Source organism: Hyperoodon ampullatus, assembly GCF_949752795.1.
Source record: "Hyperoodon ampullatus genome assembly, chromosome: 10".
Taxonomy (NCBI): Eukaryota; Metazoa; Chordata; class Mammalia; order Artiodactyla; family Ziphiidae; genus Hyperoodon; species Hyperoodon ampullatus.
In genome coordinates, this window is record NC_136923.1 from 46,599,314 (window position 1) to 46,624,488 (window position 25,175).

At 57.0% G+C, this 25,175-nt stretch overlaps 1 protein-coding gene across 1 annotated transcript; it reads left to right on the forward strand.

Moving 5' to 3' along the window:
* Nucleotides 1-7,052: 7,052 nt before the first annotated feature.
* On the forward strand, nucleotides 7,053-18,086 carry ZBTB47 (zinc finger and BTB domain containing 47; the record flags this gene model as incomplete). Its single annotated transcript, XM_079712869.1, is given in 12 exon segments — nucleotides 7,053-7,135; nucleotides 7,137-7,168; nucleotides 7,171-7,214; nucleotides 7,216-7,276; nucleotides 7,279-7,355; nucleotides 7,358-7,375; nucleotides 7,379-7,390; nucleotides 11,624-13,183; nucleotides 14,815-14,962; nucleotides 16,297-16,412; nucleotides 17,055-17,199; nucleotides 17,455-18,086. Coding segments are annotated over 12 exon segments (2,634 nt in total). The 3' UTR covers nucleotides 17,793-18,086.
* Nucleotides 18,087-25,175: the final 7,089 nt, after the last annotated feature.

Sequence of the window (25,175 nt, forward strand, 5' to 3'; positions counted from 1 at the left end):
CCTTTTTTTGATACAGATTGTATCTTATTTGTAAATATCTGGTAACTTAAAAGTTTAAAAAACTTTATGGCAGTCTGTTGTTCTGTTTCAATATTAGAGATGAAGTTGAAAAATAGACACTTACTAATTGTTATTTGTTCATTTACATGTGCGTAGAATTTAAAATACAGATATGTCTCCTAAAATATTTGTATGCCACATTTTACAGTAGCCAACTATGGAAATGAATTTCATTTTCTTGAATCAAGAAATCATGAAATTTAAATATAATTTGCAGTATTATTTTAGCTAGATTATTTCTCTCCATCTCATGTATTTCTTAGAATACAGATTCTTTTTGCCCGTTTTTAAGGTTTTAGCATATATGCTGCCAAGCATAGAACTGTGAAGGAGAACTGTGAAAGGTGACCAAATACTTATGTACCAGTTACACAGAATCTTATACATGTGTGCTCTTAAAAACAAACTGCCCAGAATTGATACTAATGGTAGCCAGGAGTATAAGGCAGTGGCTCTGGGGTTCTTAATTCATTCCTTACGTCTTTGTTGTCTCAGAGGATCAGGAAAGTAGTCACCATACAGGCCCACTGTATTATTTCAGGCTGGCGGGTGAGGTTAAGAAGAGTAAATCAGCCTTAACTATAAATACCTGCACTGTCTCTAAAGCCCTAATGTTTTATGTGCTTTCTAATAAATACTATCAGAAGTTCAGTTTGTAAAAAAAAAAAATTCTATTCCAGTTCATGCTTTGGTGCTTGGTACCTTTTGGTGCATTATTCTTATATACTATACATTAGAATTCCGTCAGAGAGAGAAATGAATTTTTTAAAATTAATTGGCACCAAACATGGGTCCTTCTAATCTCTATTCACTTTAAATATTTGGAGGGCCTCTCTCAAGCACAGGTGTGGGCTGGAGGCCATGGAGCAGGCAGGATTGGCATGGGGTTGTGTGGCCACTGGGGTCTGCTGCACAGAACTGATGCGTGTGCCCCTGGAGGAGCTGATTGGAGAGTGGACTTCAAAAGTAACACCAAGATCTCCCTGCCACCATCCTGGGCACATTTTGCAGGGCTTTACTTTTAAGTCTTTCAAGTAAGAGGCAGATGCAAGAGCAGTTGAACTGTTCTCAGCACCCGCCAGCATGTTTCCCTGTTTCAGTGGCCTGCACTGACTCAGTGAAGCCTTGTGTGAGATGGTAAACCTACAACACACAGGGAATCGGGGTGTGCAGTACTGCATAGATTACACACTTTCACAGTCTTGGGTGGTTCCTTCAAAAATGATTTGACCTGTAAAAACTGGTGAGATATTTTTTAACCTTTAGTTTGAGTTTTTTCCCCAAGTGTACTTAATCACCTTAGTGCCAGTTTAATCCAGTTATGCAGAAGAAATTCATATTGGATGTTTGATGCAGAACTCTGTGCCATCCTACCCCAGGGCTTGCCTGGTGTACTTGGGAAGTGGGAAAGAGCCCTCAGTTGGAGGGATCTGACCACCCCTGATGGATGGAGGGGTGACCTTGGATATATTAAAACTATCACCCATAAAAGGTTCATAAACAGGGTTAAGTGGCCAGTTGTTTGCCAAGTTGATAGATGAGAATACATTAGAAAATAGGACCTAAGTCAAACAAACATACTTGATAGTGAATACAGAACAACGTGCGATCACATGAAGGGTTTTCAAAAGTTGCCTGCAGAGGAGAATATTGCTTTAATAATACGCAGTGGAAAGAAACTGCATTTAGAACCCAAACAAAAACTGCCAAATCTAATTACGTTTAGAAGAGTTACCTTTGGGCAGTGTATTAGTTTTCTATGGCTGTGTAACAAATGACCCCAAACTTTGCAGCTTTAAAGCAGCACTCATTTCTTAGCTTACAGTTCTGTAGCTCATGAGTCCAGCACAGTATGGCTGGATTCTCTGCTCAGGGTCTCACAAGGCTGAAATCAAGGGTCAGCAGGGCAGCATTCCTTTATGGAGGCTCTGGGGAAGAATCTGCTTCCAAGTTCATTCAGATTGTTAGCAGTATTCACTTCCTTGCTGGCTGTCAGCCGGGGTCCTCTTTCTCGGCTCCTTAAGGCTGCTTGCATTCCTTCTTGTGTGCTTCCCTCCATCTTCAAACCAGCAATGGCCCATCGAGGCCTTCTTCTCATGCTTCAGGTCTCTCTGCCTTCCTCCTCTGTTTTAAGGTTCGTGTGATTAGATCAAGCCCACTGAGATAGTCTCCCTATATTAAGGTCAGCTGTGCCACAGAACATAATCACAGAAGTGGTATCGCATTTACAGGTTCCTGGGATTGGGGCATGAAATAGGGGGAGGGGCATTTTAGAATTCTGCCTCCCACAGGCAATAACTTCGCCTGTTGTGCTGTGGGTAGAATTTTACCCTGAAAAGGTGGGCCCTAGAAGCCTCGTTTGTTTTCTCCATGGAAAAGAACAGCCCTCAGCTGCAGCATTCAACTTGTGTGTTTACTGAATGGACTACAGAAATAGCTTTTCTTCATAAAGGGGATTGTTCTGTATTTTAAGTTATTTTTTAATAAAATTGAATTATGTGTATTGTGCTTCTTAATAGACAAGGCATTATTGGACTGGTTTTGTAATGTCCTGTTTACTGCAAATGAAATATGATATAGCTGGTATTGTTGAAAAACTGTAGAAAATACTTTTGTACATATTGGTAATGTCTGATTTGTATACACTTCATTAAATTTCCCTAAAACTGGAAAGGGGGGCCTTGTAGAAATTAAAATATATACTTAGTCTAAGTTTGAGTCTGTGCATGTTTCATCCTTCTTTATTCATCCAGACTTCAAATAGTCTTTCTGAAATGGAAAAGGAGACATTGAGTCTCCTTGCTGACCCAGCCAGTGAAGAGACCTCGTCTCATCTGTCTGTGGCTTGTTTTCGTCTTCTGGCCGAGTATTAGTGGTAGGGCACGAGGTGGAGCTAGAGAGAACTTCCGGCAGAAATGTTCACCTACGCAGAGAACCATTGATGGTGCTTGGTCTTCCTTCCCCTGCCAACTCCACGTTTCTTCCAGGCTCTGTTGTCATCCAGCTGAGGTGACCTGCATATAACAGATGCCTTTGCTGAGGAGGGAATACGTGCCCCCGCCATCTGTGAGATGCTGCCTAGGGACAGCATGTTTACCTGCTACGCCACCTGCAGCCTCCACCTTCCCTCCCTAACAGTGGTTCACCAGGCAGGCACATAGCACTGTCTCCTGGAGAAAACATTCATGGTGATATTTTTAGCATCCACTTGAGAATTTGCAGGACAAGTACAATTAACTTTATTCTCCTCAGAACTCAAAGGGATTTGTACTTTCTTAGTGAATACAACATAACCTCACACAGTAAGATTGGCAGAGGTTCAGTTTTCAAAGTTAACAGTAAACCCCCAAGTCAGGCAGTTCCTGAAAACAGGCAAATCTGCATGTGTTGCCTTAAAATTTAAATAAAATTGTAGTCTGTTTGCTGTAGGGAAATCCCCAAGTGAGGTTCCTTTAGGGTCTTATTTTTTAGAGAACACAAGGATCTTTAATCAAATTCTGATAGTGATCATATTGATCAGCTGGGCAGTGTGGGAGGAAATGTGTCAAAGACTGGTTTTTTCTATTCTGAATTAGCTGGCAAGAGAATTCAAGGGAAATGCCCCTCTCACGAGTGACCATGAGCACTGACTGGCTAGGCATCACGGTTTGGAAGCGAAAGGAGGCTCCAGCGGTGCAGAGTGAGTGACACAAACCGTGTGGCCAGGTGAGGGGCTGGAAGCCACGGCTCACGTGGGAAGAGCCTGGCCTCAGACGGCTGGTCTTTGGGAGAGGGAATCCACTCTGCCACCGCCCAGAGCGAGAGGTGAATCCCATGAGGCACTGGTGATAGAATGAACTGGGCAGAGTGCCAAGAGGACTCCTGCTCAGCAGGGAGAAGTTCTCTGATGCTGAAAAGGTCAGGGAGAAGAGCTGGCACCCTGGAAGAAGACTGCACCTCTTGCAGACAGACCCTAGGCGGCTCCAGTCAGCGCCTGATGAGCGTGAGGCAAGGAAATCCCACCTGGGCAACACACACAAAGGACCAAGAGGCTCTCGTGGATGGTTTTCTTTAAAGATTTCAGTAGAAGGTAGAGGCAGTGCTCCCCGTGAATCAGAAGGCCTCCAGTGGGGCTACACGAAGCTCGGGCCAAGCACTTCTGCCTCTTGGAGACCCCAGACCCACTGTTCACCACCTACAGCTATCGAACTCCAGCTCCAGAGACTGAGGCGAGTTTCATGGTCGGCAGGACCCAGACTAGCCCGGGGAGGGTTGCGTCTCTTCCGCCAGCCTAGAGTCGTGAGGACATCGGGGTAGAAAATGTGACCCAAGCTCTCAGGACAGACACCTGCATTCTGCATCTGGAGGCCTGACTCTCCTCTGCAACATGAGGCTCATGGTCCTTAGACTGCCAGTCTCTCAGCTCATAAACCCCGAAAGAGGGTGCAACCAGACATGGGAACCGGGGTGCTCATCCCTTCCTGGGCCGGTCTGGAGATGAATCAGCCTCCCAGAGAGCCCATGGGATAGGGCTCTGGGCTGGAACTTCCCAGTCTCAGGTCACCCAGGGTCTCCTGCAACTAAAACCTCTACCACCAGGCCAGATTCCCAGAGAAAGACCAAGAAGGATCCCAGTGGCCCAATCTGATTTTATTTTGAAGAAATAAAAGAACTCTATGAGCAACTATTCTGTGGCACAGTCCTTAAGGGTTTGGGGCCTGAGTCAGACTGCCTGGGTTCAAGTTCCACTCTGACACTTCTAGGTGGATAGCTAGGTAAATTGCTTGACCTTTATAATACAACTCCTCTATCTTAGGAGTGGTGAGTATTAAATGCTTGGAACTAAACACACATTGTTCAGGGACACTAGCCCCTGGGCTTGCCTCCAAGAGCAGAGTGCTTGTCCCACAAGTTTCACAGGGAGGGCCAGGCTCAATCACTAGTGAGAGGCCCAGGGCCCCTTGAACCAGCAGGGTGGGAGAGGATCCTGGTAGATGCTAGGGAGGCCCTGAATGCCTAGGCCATGACGTTTACGCTCTGGGAGGGAACTGGGCAACCTGCTGGTTTGAATTAGGCCCCCACCCCACAACAGCTGTAGCCTATTAGTGCTGAGCTCAGGACAGGAGCAATCCGCACCCCCTCCAACCCCACACCCAGAGACCCGTGCTCCCCGACCCGGCAGAGCCCTGGGTCAGCACCTAATAGGAAGGTGGAACTTCCCTGCCACCCCACCAACCCCATGCTTCGGTGTCCCTTTCTGTTTTCTGGCCCTGCCCACTCTGCGCTCCCTCCCCCATTACAGTTACCCAGCTCCATGCCCCGCCTAGGGAGGCTGAGCCCTGCTCTGCACACACGCACACGTGCTGCCCCCCAGCATGGTTTGAATCTCTTCCTCCTCTCCGACATGGGAGAGAAGTTTGGTCTAGAAGCTTAGGGAAGTTGTGAGAAAACCCATGAGCTGGCCTCTAGAGGCAGGGGTGTGGCTCTGCTGACCTTGCCAGCACGCAGTCCCAAGTGTCTGAGGATCATCCAGCCCTGCCCTTGTCTCCACAGACTCCTGGCTTGCCCCTGTGGCATGTGATTCTGGCCTGGGATCCCCCTCCCCGATAACTGGTCCCACCCTACACCCTCCAGAAAGCCTGCCTTGACCAACCCTGAGGGGAAGATCCTGTAGCATGACTCTTTCAAAGGCCAAGAGAACAATTCTGCCTATCTCCATCCGGCCACTCCCACCAGACGAGAATCTGGATTCTGCTACATCAAATCACCTCTAGTTCCCTGCAGATGTTTAACTATATCCTCCCTTCCGGCCTGTGCAGGTGCTCTTCTCTCTGCCTGGAGTACCCTTCCTCTCCTTTTGCCCTAGTGTTACTCAACTTTCAGTCCTTGGTCACGCTGGCCACACCCCCTGCCAAACCTTGGCTGGGAAGTGGGCCCAGGAGTGTCCTGTGCAGCCCTCTCTGCCAGGCTCCTCCCACCTTGGGGGGAGACTGCTCCAGCCTCTCTTTTCTTGGCTTCTGACGCTGGTGTCTTGCTGTGTGATCTGTCCTGCTGTACCTTCACTGTCCTTATCCCACCAGTGGGTACACAGTTCCTCTCTTACCACCTCCCAGGCCCGTGCAAGGATCCACTGAGTCAGAAGAGGAAGTGGGTTGGGATGGAGGAAGAAGTGGAAGGCAGCCCTGAGGCGATGGGCTGCTCAGGCATGCAGGCTGCTCTGGCCCGGCCTCAGCTTGAGGTCTTTGGGAGCTGAGCCAGCTGTCTCTGCACCCACCACTGCCACAGAAGTGCGGGATGTCTGCAGTGGCCTTCTCTGGGGCATGTCCCCATCTGTGCCCCTTCCTCTCTTCCCATCTCATTTTCCACCAGGGTCTCTCCTCACCCTCCATCTGGCTATGTGTTTTCCTCCTCTTTCTCTTGGCGCTCTTTGGTCACCCCCATCTTGGCCCGTGAGATGTTTTCTCCCTGGCCCTGGGATGGCCCTGTCGTAAGGGCCTACCCATCCCGGCCTCAGGGGAGGCCCTTGCAGTTTCATGGGACAGACATCAGACTACAGGATGGCGCCTGCCGGGGATCTCGGCCTCTGCTCCATTTCCTTCCCTGGCACCCAGAACCAAGTCACTCTGAACAGGCCCCAGAGTTCCTGCCCACTCATGAGTAAGGTGGCATACTCGGGGGACACTGCTACAGCCAGGCATGGGTGGGTGTGTAAGCACAACTGCACATGTGAGCGGAGCGGTAGGGGGATACTCTGTGGTACTGCAGGATGGGGTCAATGTGAGAGTGACCAAAGATGGGGCAGCCATCAGCTTGGAGTTGGGGGTACGGAAAGGCATCTGAATGATGACATGGGCCGTACAAGAGGCCCCCTCGCCACAATGGCGGCCCAGCCACCACCTAGACCCTGCCAGGCTCAGCACCCTGTGGTCCCCACCCTGCTGCCTGCTCAGCCTGGCAGTGCTCCTTTGCAGCCTCCTGCCAGCACAGCCAGCCCCCAGCCCCCACTGGTGTCCATGCCAGAGCAGCATTCCGCAGGCCTGGCTGCATCTCCCCAGCAGAGACGGAGCAAGGCGGCCTCTCAGCAGCCATCAGGCCACACGGCTGGGGGACACAGTGGGACCTAGGCCTCTGGGCCTGTCACATTAAAGGATTTCATCAGTGCAGCTGCGGTACGGGTTCTCGCATCTCCTGCCCTGGGCGGCCCTGGGCAGCCAGAGGCAGCCACCAGGTAGGGGTCGTAGGGGTCGACCAGAACCAAGTCCTGGAGGCACAGACCAAAACAAACCCTGAGCTGTCCTGGGGTGGGGCCGGGGGCGGCCAGGCTAGTTGTCGATCCTAGACTCACCCTAAGGTCTGAGCAGCCCAGGCCAGAGGGTGGGGATGGTGACGCGGCTAGGATACGGGGGCTCGGTCCCTCAGTGTGAGGTCGCTCAGGGGAGCAGGTGTAAGCCTTTCCTGCAGCTGATTGTGGGGGCGGAGGGGGGCGGAGGGGGGCGGGGGTGGCGGGAGAGCTCAGCTTCCCGATTTCAGGGCCGCCTCCTACTCCGACCCCGCCTCTGTGGCGCAGCTGGAGGACACCGAGGTTAGACTCCGGGACGAACTTCCCGGAGGAAAGGGGGCCCGGCGCGGGAGAGTGAGGCCGGGGTCCGTCCGCTAGGATAGGAGCGGCGGGTCCTGGCCAGGGGCCCCGGCGGCCCGAGGAGGGGCGGGCTGCACCGGGACGGCGAGCACCACGCGTGTCCGCGACCCCCGCCGGCGCGCAGGGCGGCCTGGCCCTTTAAGCGTCCAGACGGCGGCCCCAGCTGACGCGCGGGCTCCAATCGGCGCCCCGCGCCCCCCGCCCGCCGCGCCGGAGGCTCTGGGGCCGCAGCTGCTCGGCGGCTGGACTCGCCGCGGCCCTGCGCCTCCGCCCGCCCGGCCGCGCCCCCGGGGGCCATGGTCGCGGGGCCCTGCGCTGGGGCGGCCCCCAGCGCGGCGCTTCATGGAGCGGCCCCGGCCCGGCCGCCGGGGGCAGCGCGATCCCGCGGGGCCCTGTGAGCCCCCAGCGCCACGGCACCATGGTACGCAGGGCCCTGCCTGTCCCCCCGCTTATCCGCCCACCTGCGCGCTCTGCCCTCTGGAGCGCACGGCCGGCCGGCTCGGGGTGGAGGGATGTGAGGAATCTTACCCGTCTCCGGGTCTCCCCGACCCCTTCTCTGGGTCCTTGCGGGTTGGGAATGCGGCGCTTTGACGCGGCCTACGGCGGGCAAGGGGTTAAATTCCTGGGGTTGGGGCCCGGGCGCGAGAGGCTGAGGTCCTGCTAGGCACTGGCGGAGGGGGGCGCTTCTCTGGGCCCGGACGGCACCGCCCTCGGACTGGGTGATGGGGGGAGGGAGGAGGTCGGTTTCCCGCCTGGGCCTTGGGCCACGTGGGCGCTGGAGACGCCCTGCCTGGGGATTCGGGGCTCCTGGGCCGAGTGGAATGTGGGGGACGCCTGCAGCTTCGGTCCAAACTCCTGTGTGACCTTGGGCCGGTCTCCCGCCCTCTCTGGGCCTGTTTCTCGGGAAGGACGGATGGCCTGAGTTGAGAGGAGGCTGGCATAGACACCTCCTCCCTAAAAGGAGGAGGCTGGAAGTCATGAGCCTGTGCCCCCTTGCTCAGTCTGGGCCCACCCACTGCTGCCCAGCGATGGAAGGATTGACATGGGAGTAAGGTGTGCAGATAGACGCCCAGGTTTCATCCTAGGGCCTCCAGGGAGACGCCAGGGCAGGGTAGGAAGCTGGTGGTTTCTTGACAGTGAGGCAGGGTACCCCTTAGGAGCAGAAGGCTCTGACCATGGTAAGGCAGCCTCGGCAGGTGTCCCTGGCACCTGGCCTTCCCCCAGCCTGCCTTGGGGGGAGGGTTGAGGGCATGAAACGCCCTGGCAACGGAAGTGCCTGACCACTCCCCTGGTCTTGTATCTTAGCTTGGCTGGCCTGGACTTGGGGGTGGGGTGTGTGGCTGCAGCTGGCACAACCAGATGGGGAGGGGCATCTGCAGCTTCAGGGAACTAGCACATCTGGCCGGAGAGGCAGACACAGCTGGTGGCCCTGTGTGGGAGGTACCAGGCTAGGGGGTAGCCGCGCCCTGCTGAGGGGCTGCCAGTTATGGACTTAGGCAGCATCTACGTGCCTGGTCAAGGAAGTCCAGTCAGGCTGCCTGGTTGTAAGGTTCTTGGGCCCCTCAAGGGCCAAGGATGGTGCTGGCTTGGCTGGGAGTATTGCCTTGGAAATGGAGTGTTTGGGGCAGCACTACCCCCTAGACTAGCCCTTCTTCCCCTGCTGAGGCCAGAGGGGTCCTCACTGGATCCTGGGACCAGATCTGCACAAGGGAAGTGTCGGGCATTGCCCTTGCCCCATGGCAGGCAGGCACTGGAGGGCATTCTGTGAAGGGGGAGCAGTGGACCAGAACCCTGTGCCCTAGGGTGGGTACCCCACAACAGGTCCGACATTGCCAAGTCCTTATCCAAGCCACTTCCCCACCACTGCCTGGCCCCTGGAGGCCCTGAGGAACCCCTGATACAGCCAAGTTGCACCCTGACCCCTCACTGACTCGCAGGTGGCAGCAGCTCTGGGAAGGAGGGTGCAGGTCGCCAGAGGTGGTGATGGGGTCTGGGGAAACACAGCTGGTCCCCTGGGTGGGAGGGTCCCCACATGCCTCATCCTGCTTTTTAAGTCATTAAAGGCCAAGAAATAGTTCCACGTGGAATAGTGTCTAGTCCAGCACAGACTGGGTGGCCTTAGCAGAGCTAAGAGTCTAGGGGCTCTGCTCCTGCTTGCGGTGGGACCCTCCCATTCTGAGCCTCAGTTTCCCCATCTATGTAATAGGGGTTGGTCCCAGAAGATGAATCGGAATGAGTCAGTGGATAGAGATGGGAGGGGGTTGGCATCTTATCCCCATTAGATTGGTCAGGCCTGGACGGGCCAGCAGCCCTGAGACAGACAAGCAAACGGGTGGCTTCTTGGCTGGGGGGAAGGAGGTGTCAGGGGAGAACTTAAGAGAGATGGTGGTGAGAGAGAGAGACAGAGAGAGGGCATGGGCGCTGTCCTGGGCTGCTGGATGGGAAGGGTGAAACCCAGGGCAGATCTGTCAGCAGGTTGCCCCTGGAGGCTCCCTGAGGCTCATCCCAAGGCCCAGGGCAGATCCTCTCATTCAGGTGACCGGAAGGACTGGCATGAAGGGGAGGGGTGGGCTGTGGATGCACAGGACTGGGGTTTCATCACAAGGCTTCCAGAGAGGTGCACGGCATCAGGGAGCTGATGTCTTTGCAGTGCAGCAAGGTACCCTCAAATGTAGGAGGCTCCGACTTAGCTGCACAGGGCCTGAGGAGGGCCAGAACCTGGAACCTGCAGGGCTGGTCCAGCCAGGCAGGTAGTCGACAGATGTTAATTGAACATCTGCTGTGCGCTGGACCCATGCAAGGGACTGGGCAGCCTGCCTGTCTGTGCTGCCCACCTTTTGGGGAAGCCGCTGTGGTGCGACCAGGAATAATTACTTTGGGCAATTCACAGGTACCGGATGTGGCCCAAGGGTCTAGGAATCTGACCCATCAGATCCAAGGGCCTCCCTCAGGCTCCAGAAGCCCCCAGTGGTGTGACCTCCAAGATGAGGCCATCTCGGAACCTCTGGGCCTGGACCACACCTGACCTGGGGTCTGGGGGTGTAGAGGGAAAAGGGTTTTGGGACAAGCCTTAGGGGCCTCCTGCCTCAAGCATGGTGGACAGGTAACACAGCTGTGTCCTTTGCCTCCACAGAACCTTTCTGTGGCGGGGAGCTGCTGCCACCAGGCCTGAGGCCACAGGCAGCAGCCTGGCCCAAGCTCTGACTGAGGAAGGAGGGGACGGCTGGACTTCACCAGCCTCCTCCAACAGGGCAGCGGGACCATGGGCTTGGATTTCTTCACAAAAGTTTCTGCCTCTGCAAGGCCTCAGGCCTAGACCTTGAGGGCCGCTGTGGGTGAGCTGAGGGGTTCCCTCAGGTGCTGCCCCAGGGGTGCAGTGGCCAGAGGCAGAGCGGTGAGCCAGTGAGCCTGACCTGTTCTTGAGCTGTCTGGGCTTAGGCAGGCTTGGCTTTATTTGTATGCGAGTGAGTGTGGAAGAGAGGATCCATGGGGCCCAGAAATGCTGAAGGGATGCCTCTGGGGATGCTTTTGGGGAGACAACCCAGTCCTGGTTTGCTGGGATCAGCCCTGGTTTTAGCATCAAAAGTCCCGCATCCCAGGAAACCCCTAGGTTCCTGGCCCACCTGGACGGTTGGTCACCCTTGAACCTTTTCCTTCCCCTTTCTTCCTCTTCCCCTCCCCTTCCCGGGACGACTTCTCCCATTTCACAGTGGAAGAGCTGGAGGCCAGGAAAAGTTAACCACTGACCCAGGGGCTGACATGCGGCCTCAGAAGGTCACAACCAGAGTTTGAGCTCTGAGGAAAAGCAAACTTGTGCTTGATTCCTGGTTCCCCTTCGTCCTTGCTTGGGCTTCGGCACCTTCCCTGTAACACGGAACCAGGAGTGATGGGTGGGTGGCCACCTCCCAGATGGCCTTGACCTGACCTGTGCCCTCTGCCCCACAGTTGCTGGTTGAGAAGACGACGGACTCACCGGCGGCCGAGTTCTCGCTGGTGGAGGACGTGGCGCTGCACTTCGCCTGCTTGATGGGCCGCCTGAACGAGCAGCGCCTCTTCCAGCCTGACCTGTGCGACGTGGACCTGGTGCTGGTGCCCCAGCGCAGCGTCTTCCCGGCCCACAAGGGCGTGCTGGCCGCCTACAGCCAGTTCTTCCACTCACTCTTCACCCAAAACAAGCAGCTGCAGCGCGTGGAGCTGTCCTTGGAGGCGCTGGCGCCCGGCGGCCTGCAGCAGATCCTCAACTTCATCTACACGTCCAAGCTGCTGGTCAACGCAGCCAACGTCCACGAGGTGCTCAGCGCCGCCTCACTGCTGCAGATGGCAGACATCGCCGCGTCCTGCCAGGAGCTGCTGGACGCCCGCTCCCTCGGCCCCCCGGGCCCCGGCGCTGTGACCCTTGCCCAGCCGGCTGCCAGCTGCACCCCGGCCGCACCACCCTACTACTGTGATATCAAGCAGGAGGCCGACGCCCCGGGCCTGCCCAAGATCTACGCCCGTGAGGGCCCTGACCCCTACTCGGTGCGCGTTGAGGACGGGGCTGGGGCCACAGGTGGCACGGTGCCTGCCACCATTGGGCCGGCTCAGCCCTTCTTCAAGGAGGAGAAGGAGGGTGGCGTCGAGGAGGCCGGCCGGCCCCCGGCGAGCTTGTGCAAGCTGGAGGGGGGGGAGGAGCTGGAGGAGGAGCTTGGGGGTTCTGGCACCTACAGTCACCGGGAGCAGTCCCAGATCATCGTGGAGGTGAACCTCAACAACCAGACGCTGCACGTGTCCACAGGGCCCGAGGGGAAGCCGGGCGCCGCCACAGGCCCGGCCACCATGGTGCTGGGCGGGGAGGATGGGCTGCAGAGACACTCGGAGGATGAGGAGGCCGAGGAGGAGGAGGAGGAGGAAGAGGAGGAGGAGGAAGAGGAGGGCGGTGGCAGTGGAGGGGGGGAGGAGGAGGAGGAGGAGGAGGAGGGCGGCAGTCAGGGGGAGGAGGACGAGGAGGAGGAGGAGGACGGGCACAGCGAGCAGGAGGAGGAGGAGGAGGGGGAGGGGCACAGCGAGCAGGGTCAGGAGAGCTCGGAGGAGGAGGAGGACGGGGAGGAGGAGGAGGAGGACGGAGAGGCGGGAGGCAGGCAGGGGCCGGGGTGTCGCGGCAGCGGGGCAGACGCCCCTCCCCACAGTCGCATGGCAACGCGGTCCGCCCGGCGCCGGGGCCTCCCAGAGCCTGAGGAGGCTGGGCGGCAGGGTGGGAAGCGGCCAAAGCCACCTGCAGGAGGGTCTCCTGCCCCAGCCCGAGGGCCACAGACCGCTGACGGTCTGGGGGCCAAGGTGAAGCTGGAGGAGAAGCAGCACCATCCGTGCCAGAAGTGCCCGCGTGTTTTCAACAACCGCTGGTACCTGGAGAAGCACATGAACGTGACCCACAGCCGCATGCAGATCTGCGACCAGTGCGGCAAGCGCTTCCTGCTAGAGAGTGAGCTGCTGCTACACCGGCAGACAGACTGCGAGCGCAACATCCAGGTGGGCCTCGGGGTGGGTTCACGGGGCCCACAGGGGCAGCCATCCAGGCTGGGCCAGACTTGAACTGGGCCCCGGGCACCCAGTGTCCTGCTGCCTGCATTGCCCACACAGTCTGCAGAGACCAGGCTTGGCCCCCTGGACAGTGGGACCAGGCCAGGCCCAAGGGTGAGCCCAGGGTGGTGAGAGCTCAAGGGATAACGTCAGGGAGAGCTTCCTGGAGGAGGTGGATAGAGCTGGGCTTCAGCACGTGCAGAGACGTGCAGATAGGGGTAGAACAAACAGTACCCTTGGCAAGAGGGCCAGAGGGGAGCCCGGACTCGGGAGGATGAGAGTTGTCTGAGCACGTGAGGCTGGGGGACAGCCAACTCTGAGGAGGGATGAGTCAGTGTTTTAGTAAATCTCTGGGCTGCCGCAAGGCCAACAGGGCCACCATGTATAGTTTCTCAGACTGTGCCCTGCGCAAAAGCACAGATGAGGGGAGGAGGGGTTTTCCCAGAAGGGGGCGCCATTTCCCACTTCCTGCAAAGGCCGAAAGGAGCAAGGGGCAGCGGAGCAGGAAGAAACCCCTGCATTCAGCTCTTTGGAGGTACCAGCTGACCTGGGCCTGGGAAAAGGGACTGGATGAGCAGTTTGGGAAGCGCAGGGGCTGCCGGGGGCCAAACAGGGGAGTTGGGCTGGCTGCCAAGCCTTGAGCCAGCCTGAGTCTGGGCCAGCCCGGCCTTTCAGGGTGCAGGCAGCACAGGGCCAGCCAGGCTGGTTTTTGCCTTTTCTGACTGGGAGTGAGGTTGGGGGGGGCAGTAGGTAGGCGGGTGCTAATTGCCTGAACTAATTGCTAATTGCAGTGCCCTGTGGAGAAAGTGTTATCTGGGGGTTACCTGGATTCCTGCCCCACCCTCGTGCCCACACTCCCACTTGCCTGCCTGCTGGGCTGCCCTTTGACTCTCCGTGCGCACACACCTGAGCTTCCCTCCTGAAGGGGAAAGACGCTTGTACCTCTTCTGTCCCGGGCACCCTGACCCAGTTTCTGCCCGAGCCCTGGCCTGCTGCAGGGATGGGTAGGACGAGGGCCCAGGAGAAGAGGAGGAGGGGAGTGTGGCCCTCAAGGTTCCCGCCACCGTCTATTGCCTGATAGGCCCTTGTACCTCCTACAGTCCCCAGTCCTTTGGAATCTGTCTCCTTGGGGATCTCCATGGTGTCAGAGCATGGGTCCCAGCAGGGGGAGGCAGCAGAGATAATGGCCCAGCGCTGCCAGGACCCGTTATCTGAGGGACTTCTCCATGAACTGAGTAGCCTCCTCACCCACTGTGGTCCTTCAGCCAGTTATGTGTTTCTTCTTTGTAGAAAGATGCCTTGTTGAAATGAGCACAGAGGAGGGACTTCCTGGAAGAGGTGGCCCCTGACCCTAGTGAGTTCAGGATGAGGGACCCACCCTGGGTGGGTGGGTAGGTGGGTAAGTATTTAGGGAGTTACCACCCCCAACTCTCAGAACATCACATCTGGCTGGTCCTTGGACATCAAGGCCTCTCTCTCCAGCACAGTTCAGGTGGGGAAACTGAGGCCCAGAGAGGGGCAGTGACTAGTCCTAGGTCACATGGTCCTGACCCAGAGCCTAAAGTCTTCTCACCCCACAGTGTGTGACGTGTGGCAAAGCTTTTAAGAAGCTCTGGTCCCTCCACGAGCACAATAAGATTGTGCACGGCTACGCAGAAAAGAAGTTCTCCTGTGAGATTTGTGAGAAGAAGTTCTACACCATGGCTCACGTGCGCAAGCACATGGTCGGTAAGTCCAGGCTGGTGAGGGATGGAGCCTGAGGTCCAAGCGGGCCAGCTGCTGGGTGTTCTGGGAAACACTTCACAATCCAAGGGCAATATGAAGGGGTGAGAAGGCCCCTCGTAGGTGGGAGGTAGGGGATGGGGGGCTGGTTGCAGTGGCAGGTGGTCCTGGACAGGCTCTGGGGCCAGGGCTGCCATGCGTAGTTGGGCAGGTTGCACATGGCACAAGGACTCCTGGACAAGATGGCAGGTGGGGACCAGAATCCAGCTAGCACACTGCCAACCAGGCTGTGCATCCTGACATGGGGCTGTGTCCACCAGAGCACCTTTGTCTAGATTACATGAAGTGCCATATGGGCTGACACAGGCCCAGTCTCAGTTTGAGGACAGCTGTGCCTCTGATAGGGCTTCAGGCTTCTCTGAATGCAACCCTCCCCCAGGGGTCATACCTGGACACGGTAAGGAGGCCCCCAAGTGTGTTTTGGGCCACTTCGCTGCCTTGGGCATGGCTCTCCCTCCCCTCTAGGTGGGCTTGGCTGGGAGTCTGGTGTCCAGGTGGCCCTCCCTTCTTTGCCCGCTTGGGGCCTGGAGCTCTAGGGAGGGGTAGCCAAGGAGGGGCAGTGTGCCCTGGCCAGGCCTTACCCCCGTTCTCTACCAGACAGTGCTAGAGGCCTCCAGCATGAACTGACTGGGAGCTGGGACCCCAGGGTCTAGGTATCAGCCAGAAGCATGCTGGGTAACCCAGGATTGGTGGTCCTTCCTGGGCTTGGATTCCCCAGCTCTGAACTCTGAGGGGGGGCCCCTCCGTGTCTCCAGTTGCTTCCTCCCAGATCTTCCTTGGAGTTTGTTCTGGGAGGAGCGCAGGTAACTAACTCCCTCTGGATGGCATAGGACCCAAGGCTGAGGCCTTTACAGGTGCCACCCTCTGTAAAACCCAGCCACCCTGGAGGCCCAAGACCACTCTACCCTCTTTTTATAGAAGAGGGTGCTGAGGCTCGCTGAGGCACACATTGGCCATGCAGGGAGCCGGTGGCTGAGCCAGGATTTGAGCCGAGGCCAGTCCCACTTGAAATCCTTCTATCTTTCCCGGAAGCTTTGGGAGTGAGGCCAGAGGCTAAAGAACCAACAGGGCCTCCATGCCTGTCTGACCAAACAGAGAGACCTAGCCGGGAGGGAATGGGCCTCGCCTGGGAGACAGAGGCTATGGATCAGGCCCCAGGGTAGGTGGTGCCCTGGGAGGTGGGATCTGGGCTGGATCTGGGGGGTGGTCAGGCAGGGGTCCCCTGGGAGGAGCCAGATGGGTCCCCCCGAGATGTCATGGCCATGGTGCCTGCCCTGTAGCCCACACCAAGGACATGCCCTTCACCTGCGAGACCTGTGGGAAGTCCTTCAAACGCAGCATGTCTCTCAAGGTGCACTCACTGCAGCACTCCGGGGAGAAGCCGTTCAGATGCGAGGTGAGCTCCCTTCTCCTCCTGCCCCAGGAGCCATCCTGGACGGGGCAGGGATCAGAGGCAGCAGCTGCTTAAAAACCAGGGGTTGGGGTACTGGAGTATAGGATGCAGAAAGAAAGGGGCCCCTCCTTGATGTCTGCCTCCCGCTCCATCCTTACCTGGTTGCCCACCTGCACCTCCCCCCACACCCCTGCCACTCCACCCTAACCAACCCCCAAAGGTTCAGGGTGGGAGGTCTGCATGGGCTGGAACCATGGGGCAGGCTTTCTGGAGAGGTGGAGAAAGGAGCATCTTAGGCAGAGAGGTCAGAGATGGAGCTGCAGGTGGGGATGAGGGGGGGCCTTTGGACCAGGAGGAAGGATGGAGGGCCTTAGGCATGAGGGCTCCCTCCACTCTGTGGCCTCTTCCCACTTCCTGACCCCCATTCCTGCCTGGGCCCTGCATGCCCATGGCCTCTCCACCTGTGCCCGTGCACTGCCCCACCCCAGGAGCACCTCGGCTGGCCTTTGCATCCACACCTCCTTGCCCAGGAGCCCCTCCCCATGTGAGTCCTTCCCACAGCCCTGTGGTCTCGGGCCAGCACTTCCCTCCCTGAAGGCTGTTCCCCGCCGGGTCTCACCCCCTCACCCTCCACCCCGCCCTCAGAACTGCAACGAGCGTTTCCAGTACAAGTACCAGCTGCGGTCACACATGAGCATCCACATCGGCCACAAGCAGTTCATGTGCCAGTGGTGTGGCAAGGACTTCAACATGAAGCAGTACTTTGATGAGCACATGAAGACCCACACAGGTACGGCTGCCCCACGAGGAGGGGCTCCACACCGGGCCGGGCCCCCTTCTCCGCTAGGAGGCTCAGCGCTGGCCTCCTTGCCTCCCAAGGTCGGGCGAGGCTGGTACAGGCTGGCCCAAGGTGGCAAGGATCCGAGGGTGCCAGAGCTGGGCCGGGATGGTTCCGTGGACGCCCGGAGGCTGGCCCAGGGCCGGGGTGGGGGTGCATAGCGGCCCGCCAGCAACTCCCCACGGCCCATCACCACCCACCCCGCAGGGGAGAAGCCGTACATCTGCGAGATCTGCGGCAAGAGCTTCACCAGCCGGCCCAACATGAAGCGGCACCGGCGCACGCACACCGGCGAGAAGCCCTACCCCTGTGACGTGTGCGGCCAGCGCTTCCGCTTCTCCAACATGCTCAAGGCGCACAAGGAGAAGTGCTTCCGCGTCAGCCACCCCCTGGCCGGCGACAGCGCCCCCGCAGCCCCGGGCCTGCCCCCCGCCCCGCCCCAGGCCCTCCCCCTGCTGCCCGGGCTGCCCCAGACCCTGCCTCCCCCGCCGCCGCTCTTCCCCACCGCTGCCAGCCCCGGGGGGAGGCTGAACACCAACAACTAACTGCCTGCCTGCTGCACGGGCCCAGGACCCTCCACTCGTCCTCGTGGGGCGGGGCGGGGGGTAGCAACACCTCCAGAGTTGGCTGGACACGCTCTGCCCGGGGCCTCTGACCCTGGGGGCTGTGCAGGCTGGCAGCCCCCAGAGCTGGCGGAGGACACCTCACTCCCAAGTGCCCCCTTTCAGCGGCTCCTTGAAGCCTTTACTTTTTGTCTGTTTGTTTGTTTTTTGGAAGTGAAGGAAAACGAAAAGAGAGGAAACTCTTGACAGCATCCCCCTCCAGGTGAGGGGGGCGCTGGAGGAAGCAGGTACGGGTGGGGAGGGACCTGGGGAGCAGGTGTGACTGGTCGCTCCGCTGAGGCCTCAGCCGGAGGTGGGTGGCCAGGCCCAGCCCGGGTCACCTTCAGCTGCTCGTCCCCGCCCGTCCTGGGCCCCCTCACTCGCCCCTCATCCCGGAGGGTTTGGGGAAAAGTTGGGGTGCCGTCCCCCTTTGGAGGACTTGTGGGCCCACTGTGAGGGCTGCGGATGCTGAGGCAGGAACTTGGGCCCGGACGCCGGGGGTTGTGTGGGGTGGGCTTGCGTGGCGAGGTGCGACGACTGCAGCTGTGCACCGTGGGGAGGGGGGCGGGCGGGGGCTGGACCCCAGGCATTTGCTTTCCCCACGGCATCCCCGACCTGCCCCCGGCTGCACCGAGGGCCCTGGGTCCTGGGGAAGATGTCCCCAGGAGCTGCCGGGCCTCAGGGTGTGGTGGGCCGGGCCCTGGGTGGGCAGGCGGGCTGGTTCCCACAGCGCCAGCCCCCAGGCACTGCAGCCCAGGAGCCCCTGCACATGGGTGGACCCCAGGGACCAGGGCCCTAAGGAGCAGGCTCAGGCAGATGTTCTGAGGTTTCAAGGTGCTATCAGTGGGGCAGGGGGCAGGGCAGCTGTTCACGGAGCAGCCCATCCCTCACCAGCTGCCCCAGCCGAATCTCCCATGCTAGAGACATCTGTGTCTGTGTCTGTCTCTGCTCCTGGAAGGCAGCACAGGCCTCAGCCACTCCCTGGGCCTGGCCACAGCCTGCCCCTGGCTGGTGTCCAGCGGCCTTGTCCCTCCTGCGCCTCTGGGCTCATGGGTGGAGCGAGGAGCCTGCATGATCAGGCCCTGGGGGTCGGGGTCAGGGGTACCGGGAGAGCCCCACCCAGCCTGTGCCCAATGCTTGCCCTCACAAGGCCAGCACTAATAGGACATCCTTTTTTGTTGTCATTTAACGTCTCTATTCCTGCCTTTGAGATGGGGAGGAAGGTTCCATAAGCTACCTGTTTCCTAGTTAAGCTCTTTCCTATTGTGTTTATACAGTTTTGTCTGTTATACTCTTTGCACCTTAAACCCCTCGACTGCCCCCGCATCACCGCCTTCCCAGCATGGCTGGAGTGGGAAGAGGCCTGAGCCCAGGGGGGCGGGTTGGGGGGGGACTGGCCCCATCAGCCCAAGGGCTGAGGGGGTCAGGACCCCTCTGACTTCCTTGTAAGGCCCATGGCACCGGGGCAGGGGGCTGGGGACATTTTAATCATCAATAAACGAAGCACTTTATTATGTACAGATGTGGGCAAGCCCAAGGAGCCCGAGTGATTTGAGGATTTAGAATCCAAGCCACACAGCCCAGATGGTTCTCTGGGCTTAGAGGGGGCAGTGCCCTGGCCCGGTTGAGTTTGGGGCTGTAGCAGGAACAGTGCCAGCCAGAGTCTACGTACGCACCCTCAGACACCCCTGCTGTCCTCTGGGGAGAAAAAGTGGTCCCCTCCCCGAGAGGGGAAAGCTCCCTGTCTGGCTCCCAGGACTGAGGCTCCCCCCACGCCAAGACTGGGAATTCCAGCCTCTTATGGGGTCAGCGCTGCGCCTCTCAGGCTCCTGCTTTACTGTAGCTCTTTTCCTCTCCTGCACCCCGTGATCTCTGGGCTTCCATGACGTCCTCAGGGTCCTCCCCTCCCTGCTTCCCCCTTCCCTTGGCTATTTCTAACCTCTGGTCCCAGTGCCTGGCAGCTTCAGAGCTGGCCCACATTTTCCTAAGAAAAGTCTGATCTCCCCGAATGGGCTGTAGGCTGGGACTCCAATGAGTTTCCCACCCCCTGTTGCTGACGCTGGGATCTCCCATAGGGGCTGGTGGCCCTGTCACCTGCTACCCTTCCTGCAGCCTTAGTGAGCCTAGGGGGCCCTGGCCGGGCTGGACCTCTGGTCCATGAGGCCAGACTTTGACAAGCAGAGGCTGGAGATGGGTGTGGGGAGCTGGTAGCAAGACCCAGTCCCAGGACTTGGGTCTCCTGTTCTTGTACACTTGCCCTCTCAGGGCACAAGAGGGGTCCAGACAGCAGGCTGGGCATTGGTCAAATGGTCATTGTAGCTGTAGATGGGCACGGCCAGCCCCTCTCCTGGGAGACCCCTACCCCAGCGGGGACAGGAACCCTGTGTCCCTGGTGCTAAATGCTCTCTTCCCCTTGGGCCAGTGTTGGTGGGAGCTCCTTTCTGGCCAGACCACAAGGGTCTGAAGCAATAATGGTACCTCAGCAGTGCCAGTATGGATAGGGGTTCTTGTTTTACCAGCTTTTACATTTCCTTTTTAATTGTTAAAACAAATTAACAAGCACCTGGGTATTGGAGTGAGGGGACTGGGCATCATACCCGCTTCCCAGGGCTGGTGGTGGGGAGGGGGCTTGGGATCATCACTTCCCACTGGAGATCTGCCAGGGCGCCCCTCTGTCCAGCTGGACTTCTCAGCCCATTTGGCCAAGACCTCAAGCCCAGAACCTGGGCCTGCCCTCTCCCCGGCTCCCCTTGTACTCCCTGGTCTTGAGCCAGCTGGAGGTGAGTGGCCAGAGAGATGAGGTGGGCCTCAAGCCCTAGGAACCCAGGCCGGGGGCAGAACCTGAGCCTCCGATCCTGATGCGTTCCACCACGGACAACATAGCACCCCTCGGGGGGCTCGGTGGCAGAACGGCTGTGCCCAGGCATGTGGACCCTTGATGTCTGGCCCTATGTGGCCACCCCACAGCCCCAGAGCGTGTGGGCAACAGCAGGAGGGTGAGGAGAAGAGTGAAGGGGAATAAAGGCAGTACAACTGTCCCTTGGCCCAGCCTCTTCTTTACACATTGCCGCCCTGACTACTGGCTGAAGAGACTTGGACCAGAGCAAGGGTAGCGCGGAACCTGACAGCTTGGCCGAAGACCACATGGACACCCGTGCCCCGAGCATCTGCACACCCCGTCTCCCTCCCTTGAGGGTGGGCTGGGCTCCTGGGGATCATCCAGAGTCAGGAGCTGAGGTCTGAAGGAGCCAGATGTCAGCACCCGGGAGGACATCTCAGGTGGAAGACAGGTAGCGGACTCCGAGGAGGGAGAAGGCGGCTCTCCGGGCGGACCTCCAAGAATTATTTCACTGGAGCGCTGGCTCTGTGCGGGATAGAACTCTAGGCTGTGGTGACACGTGGTGATTGAGGCCCCCATGTACGTGGCACTTGGTCCCAGATACCTAGAGAGGGGGATAACTGGGAAGGGCTAGGAGAGGAGGCTGGTGGGTGGGTTCACTAACCAGCCAGAGAGGGGGTACACATCCCCAGGATGGGGACATTGCCTTTCACACAGTCCCACTTCTCCGAAGGGAACAGGGGCCCGCTCAAGTCACCCTAAAACTGAAGCTTGCTGTCAGGGCTGCGGGCCTGGCTGCTCCTACAGTGTCTTGTGGGGATTCAGCTTCTCTCTGTTTCCCTCTTCTACCTGTCCATCGGTGGTCTGTCTGCTGCCTCTCCCCATGGCCTCCTCCCTTCAACCCCACCGTGCTGTGAGCAACGGCCTGATGCCACAAGCATTATTTTCTATAGAATCCCTGGGAAAATATCTATTTTTTAAAATTAAAGTTTTACTTGGGCATAGTTGAAGAAGCCAAATATTGATACTTCTAGAACTTTCGTTTTTTAACAAAAACCTGCAGTCCCCTGCACCTGCTCCTCTCCAACTCCCAGTAGGTGAGCAATTCCAATTCAGTTGGTATTTTTGGTGTTCTCATGCCCACAAAAAGCACACCTCCAACGCTACTTTCCTGATTTTTTTCAGTTTTAGGCATCAGCTATTGATGTATTTCTTCATCGCTCCCATGACATGCACAAATACTATGCACACAATTTCCCTTCCTCCTTCCTCCCAGCATGGTTATATTATTATTTGGGGTTAGAGTAATATTTAGTGTGTACATTATTATGACTGTGTAAACACTGATCTCAACCAAGCCATATAATAGAATATGATTCCATTTCCTTTCTTGCACAACTTTTTACTTTTGTCTCTCTTAAACGTGATTTGCTTCGGTTTCTATGTGCTTATCACTGCTGCGTTCCCAAACCCTTTGCTATAAATTCAGTTTTCCTTCCAATATGTGCAAACACGGCACATATATGTGTTCCATTGATTTCATCACTCTTGTAACCAGGGAGCCGTGCAGCAAGATAACCCCGGGGTGCACACACTGCAACCAGCTCCCATGAGAAGACTTGAGAAACTGCCTAACGATATCCCCCAGCCAGTGGTTCCCTGTCCCACTTTGCTGAGACTGTATCCCTTTCAGTTCATTGCAGAGATCTTTAACTTCTAGAAGGTTTACGTCTTGGTGGGCTCCTTTTTCCTAACCCTAAAATTTACCTTCTCCTCAGGACCACTTCAGGGAATTAAATTCCAAAGAGCTTGACTCTTTCTTTCACCCTGACACAGGAATGAGTTTGCCTGGGTCTAGAATTCAGGCTGGAAATCGTTGCCCTCAGAATTTTAGATGCTGGCGCGTTTCTGTTGAGAAGCCCAGCGCCCGTAACGTTTAAAAGGATAAGTGAGATGACAGTTCCCTTTGATTCAACTACAAGCCCTGGAGTCATACTTCCTCCCTCCCACATCCGATCCTTGGGCATGTCCTTGGGTGAGAACAGAGTGGGTGGGGCAGAGATGACACAGGATTGGCCATGACTTAATGACTTGATAGTTGTTGAAATGGGATGCTGGGTACATGGGAGATCAGTATATCATTCTCTCTCTGGAAATACATGCATTTCCCATAATTATAATTTAAAAATAAACAGTGATTCCCCCTTTCACTGAGGGGAAAAACTGAAGTCTGTACACTGGCCAGACATGATACCCCACCACAACCTCTCTGCCCTTATCTCCTACTCACCTCCTCGTTCATTGTTCACTGGCCTCCTTGCTGTTCCTAGAACATGAGGGGTGCACTCCTGCCTCAGGGCCTTTGCTCAAGCTGTTCCCCTGCTTGGAAACCTCCTCTGCATTGGCTTGAACCTGCTCAGGTGTAGTCCTCTCAGTGAGTCCATCCTGACTGTTCCATTTAAAATTGTGACCACCTCCACCTGTCACTTCCCATGCCCCTTCCCAGCTACTTGTCACCATAGCAGTTCTCATCTGACACCCTGTATATATTTATATATTTATTTGTTGCCCCCTCCCTCAACTGACGGTAAGCTCCATAAAGACAGGAATTCTTGCCCGATGTGTTCACTGCTGAATCCTCAGCATTTAGAAGAGTGCACAGTAGGTTCTCAATGAATGGATGAGCCACTTGTAAACATTCCAGTAGAATGCCTGGTAGGAAATGAGCACCATGGAATTCATCATAATCTAAAAATATGTCGTTGAGTCATCTGATAAATATAAGTTAATTGTTCAGTCAGTACCTTCTGTCCTGGTCTTTGGTAAATGAGACTCTGACTAACAGACATTTTTTGTTATTTGCAGGAAGCAGCAAGGTAGAAAGGGATTCCCACAGTCTTTGGAGGTAGGCAGATGTGCTTTGAATCCTGGCTCAGCCACTTGCCAGCTGTGTGACTTGGCCAAGTTGCTGAGCCTCTCAGAGCCTGGTCTCCTCACTGATAGTTCTTACTGGAAGTGCCCTGCAGTCCAGGGCCGGGCTGGAGGCCCCTGGGTGAGCCCCTTGCTCTTTCTGAAAGACAGGACCACCTCCAGGAACTGCCTGGGTGCTGTGCCCCTCTGGGACCTGCTGGTGGGGTGAACAAGCAGTTGAAAGCACTGATCAGAGGGACAGGCAGTGACATCACTGAGATCACAAAACGGGGAGGTGACCCAGTCCTGGCCCAGCCTGAGGCCCCCTCGCCAATCCCCCCTGCCCCGCCCAAGCCTGAGGTTATAAACAAGTGACTCAGAAGAATGGTGGGAGAATGCCCCGTAACAGTTCACACCAGGGGCTAAATTTAACCCACAGCTGTAGCCTCTGGCACTTTGGGAACAAGTTAATCTTGGTGGCTGAGGCTGATGTGTGTGTGCATGTGTGGAGCAGGGGGAGGGTGGTCAGAGGTCCAGAGCAGGGTGGGCATTGGGACCAGCTGTCCCAGACCTCTACCCCGATTCCATACATGCTAGACAGGGTGCAGGGGCCCCAAGGCTGCGCAGGCTCAAGCCAAGCTTAGTATGGACCAAGAACCGAGCATAGACAGCTTTCTTGGAATATTAAACTGAGCGTTATGTTTGTTTTTTGATCCCTGGGGGTTTAAACACCTAGAATAGTTGAATCCTATGAAATTAAATCTTCTGGCATGTCTGACAACTTACAGGGTTAAACCCTGTTCCAGTGTACTCGCAGGGACACAGAACCTCAGTGCTTCTGAATCTCAGAAGAAATGAGGCCCTTAAAATCGCCCATCTCTTCACTGTGTAGGAAGGGAAACTGAGGCTCAACAGAATGATCTGGCTTTCCCAGGACCCACAGGAAAGTGGTGCCCTTGTTTATTTAAGTACCTCTTGCTTTCTTGCACAGTCCAAGGAGGCTCTCAGAGCTGGGGCAGAAAGGGGAAAAGTCTTCCCACTTTAAAGTTGAGGCAACAGGGTCCCCATGCCCAAGTTCATTGAGCTGGAAACCCAAGCACACTGCGTGCAGGGGTGGCTGAAGCAAGATACACTCCAAGGAGGAGGACAGAGGCACAAAGGGCAGAAAGGCCGAGAAGGCGTGAAGGAAGGGAGACCGTGGAAGAGGGACTCAAAGGCTTCCCTCTCCTTGGACTGAGGGGCGGAGCTTGGGTCATCCCCTCCCCGAGAGGTATCACCCAACCAAGGAAAGCCGTCAAAGCCTCTCTGTGCTCCGTTTAGAAATGAGACAGCGAGGCCCTCATCTTTCAGGGAGGACAGAGACACCCCACCCCCATCCCATGAGCCCCTGGGCTGAGTCAAGACTGCTCTGGGAGGGGGCCTCAGCCCAGCTGTCCCCTCTGCGTCATGTGCAGGAGGCCAGGCAGCTCGCCTTACAGGGCCCAGTCCACCTCTATATATAGTCCAGCTCGGACAGCTGCATAGACTGTGTTCGACCCAGCAAGAAGGCAGGGAGTGCGGAGAGAAGGCCACCCACC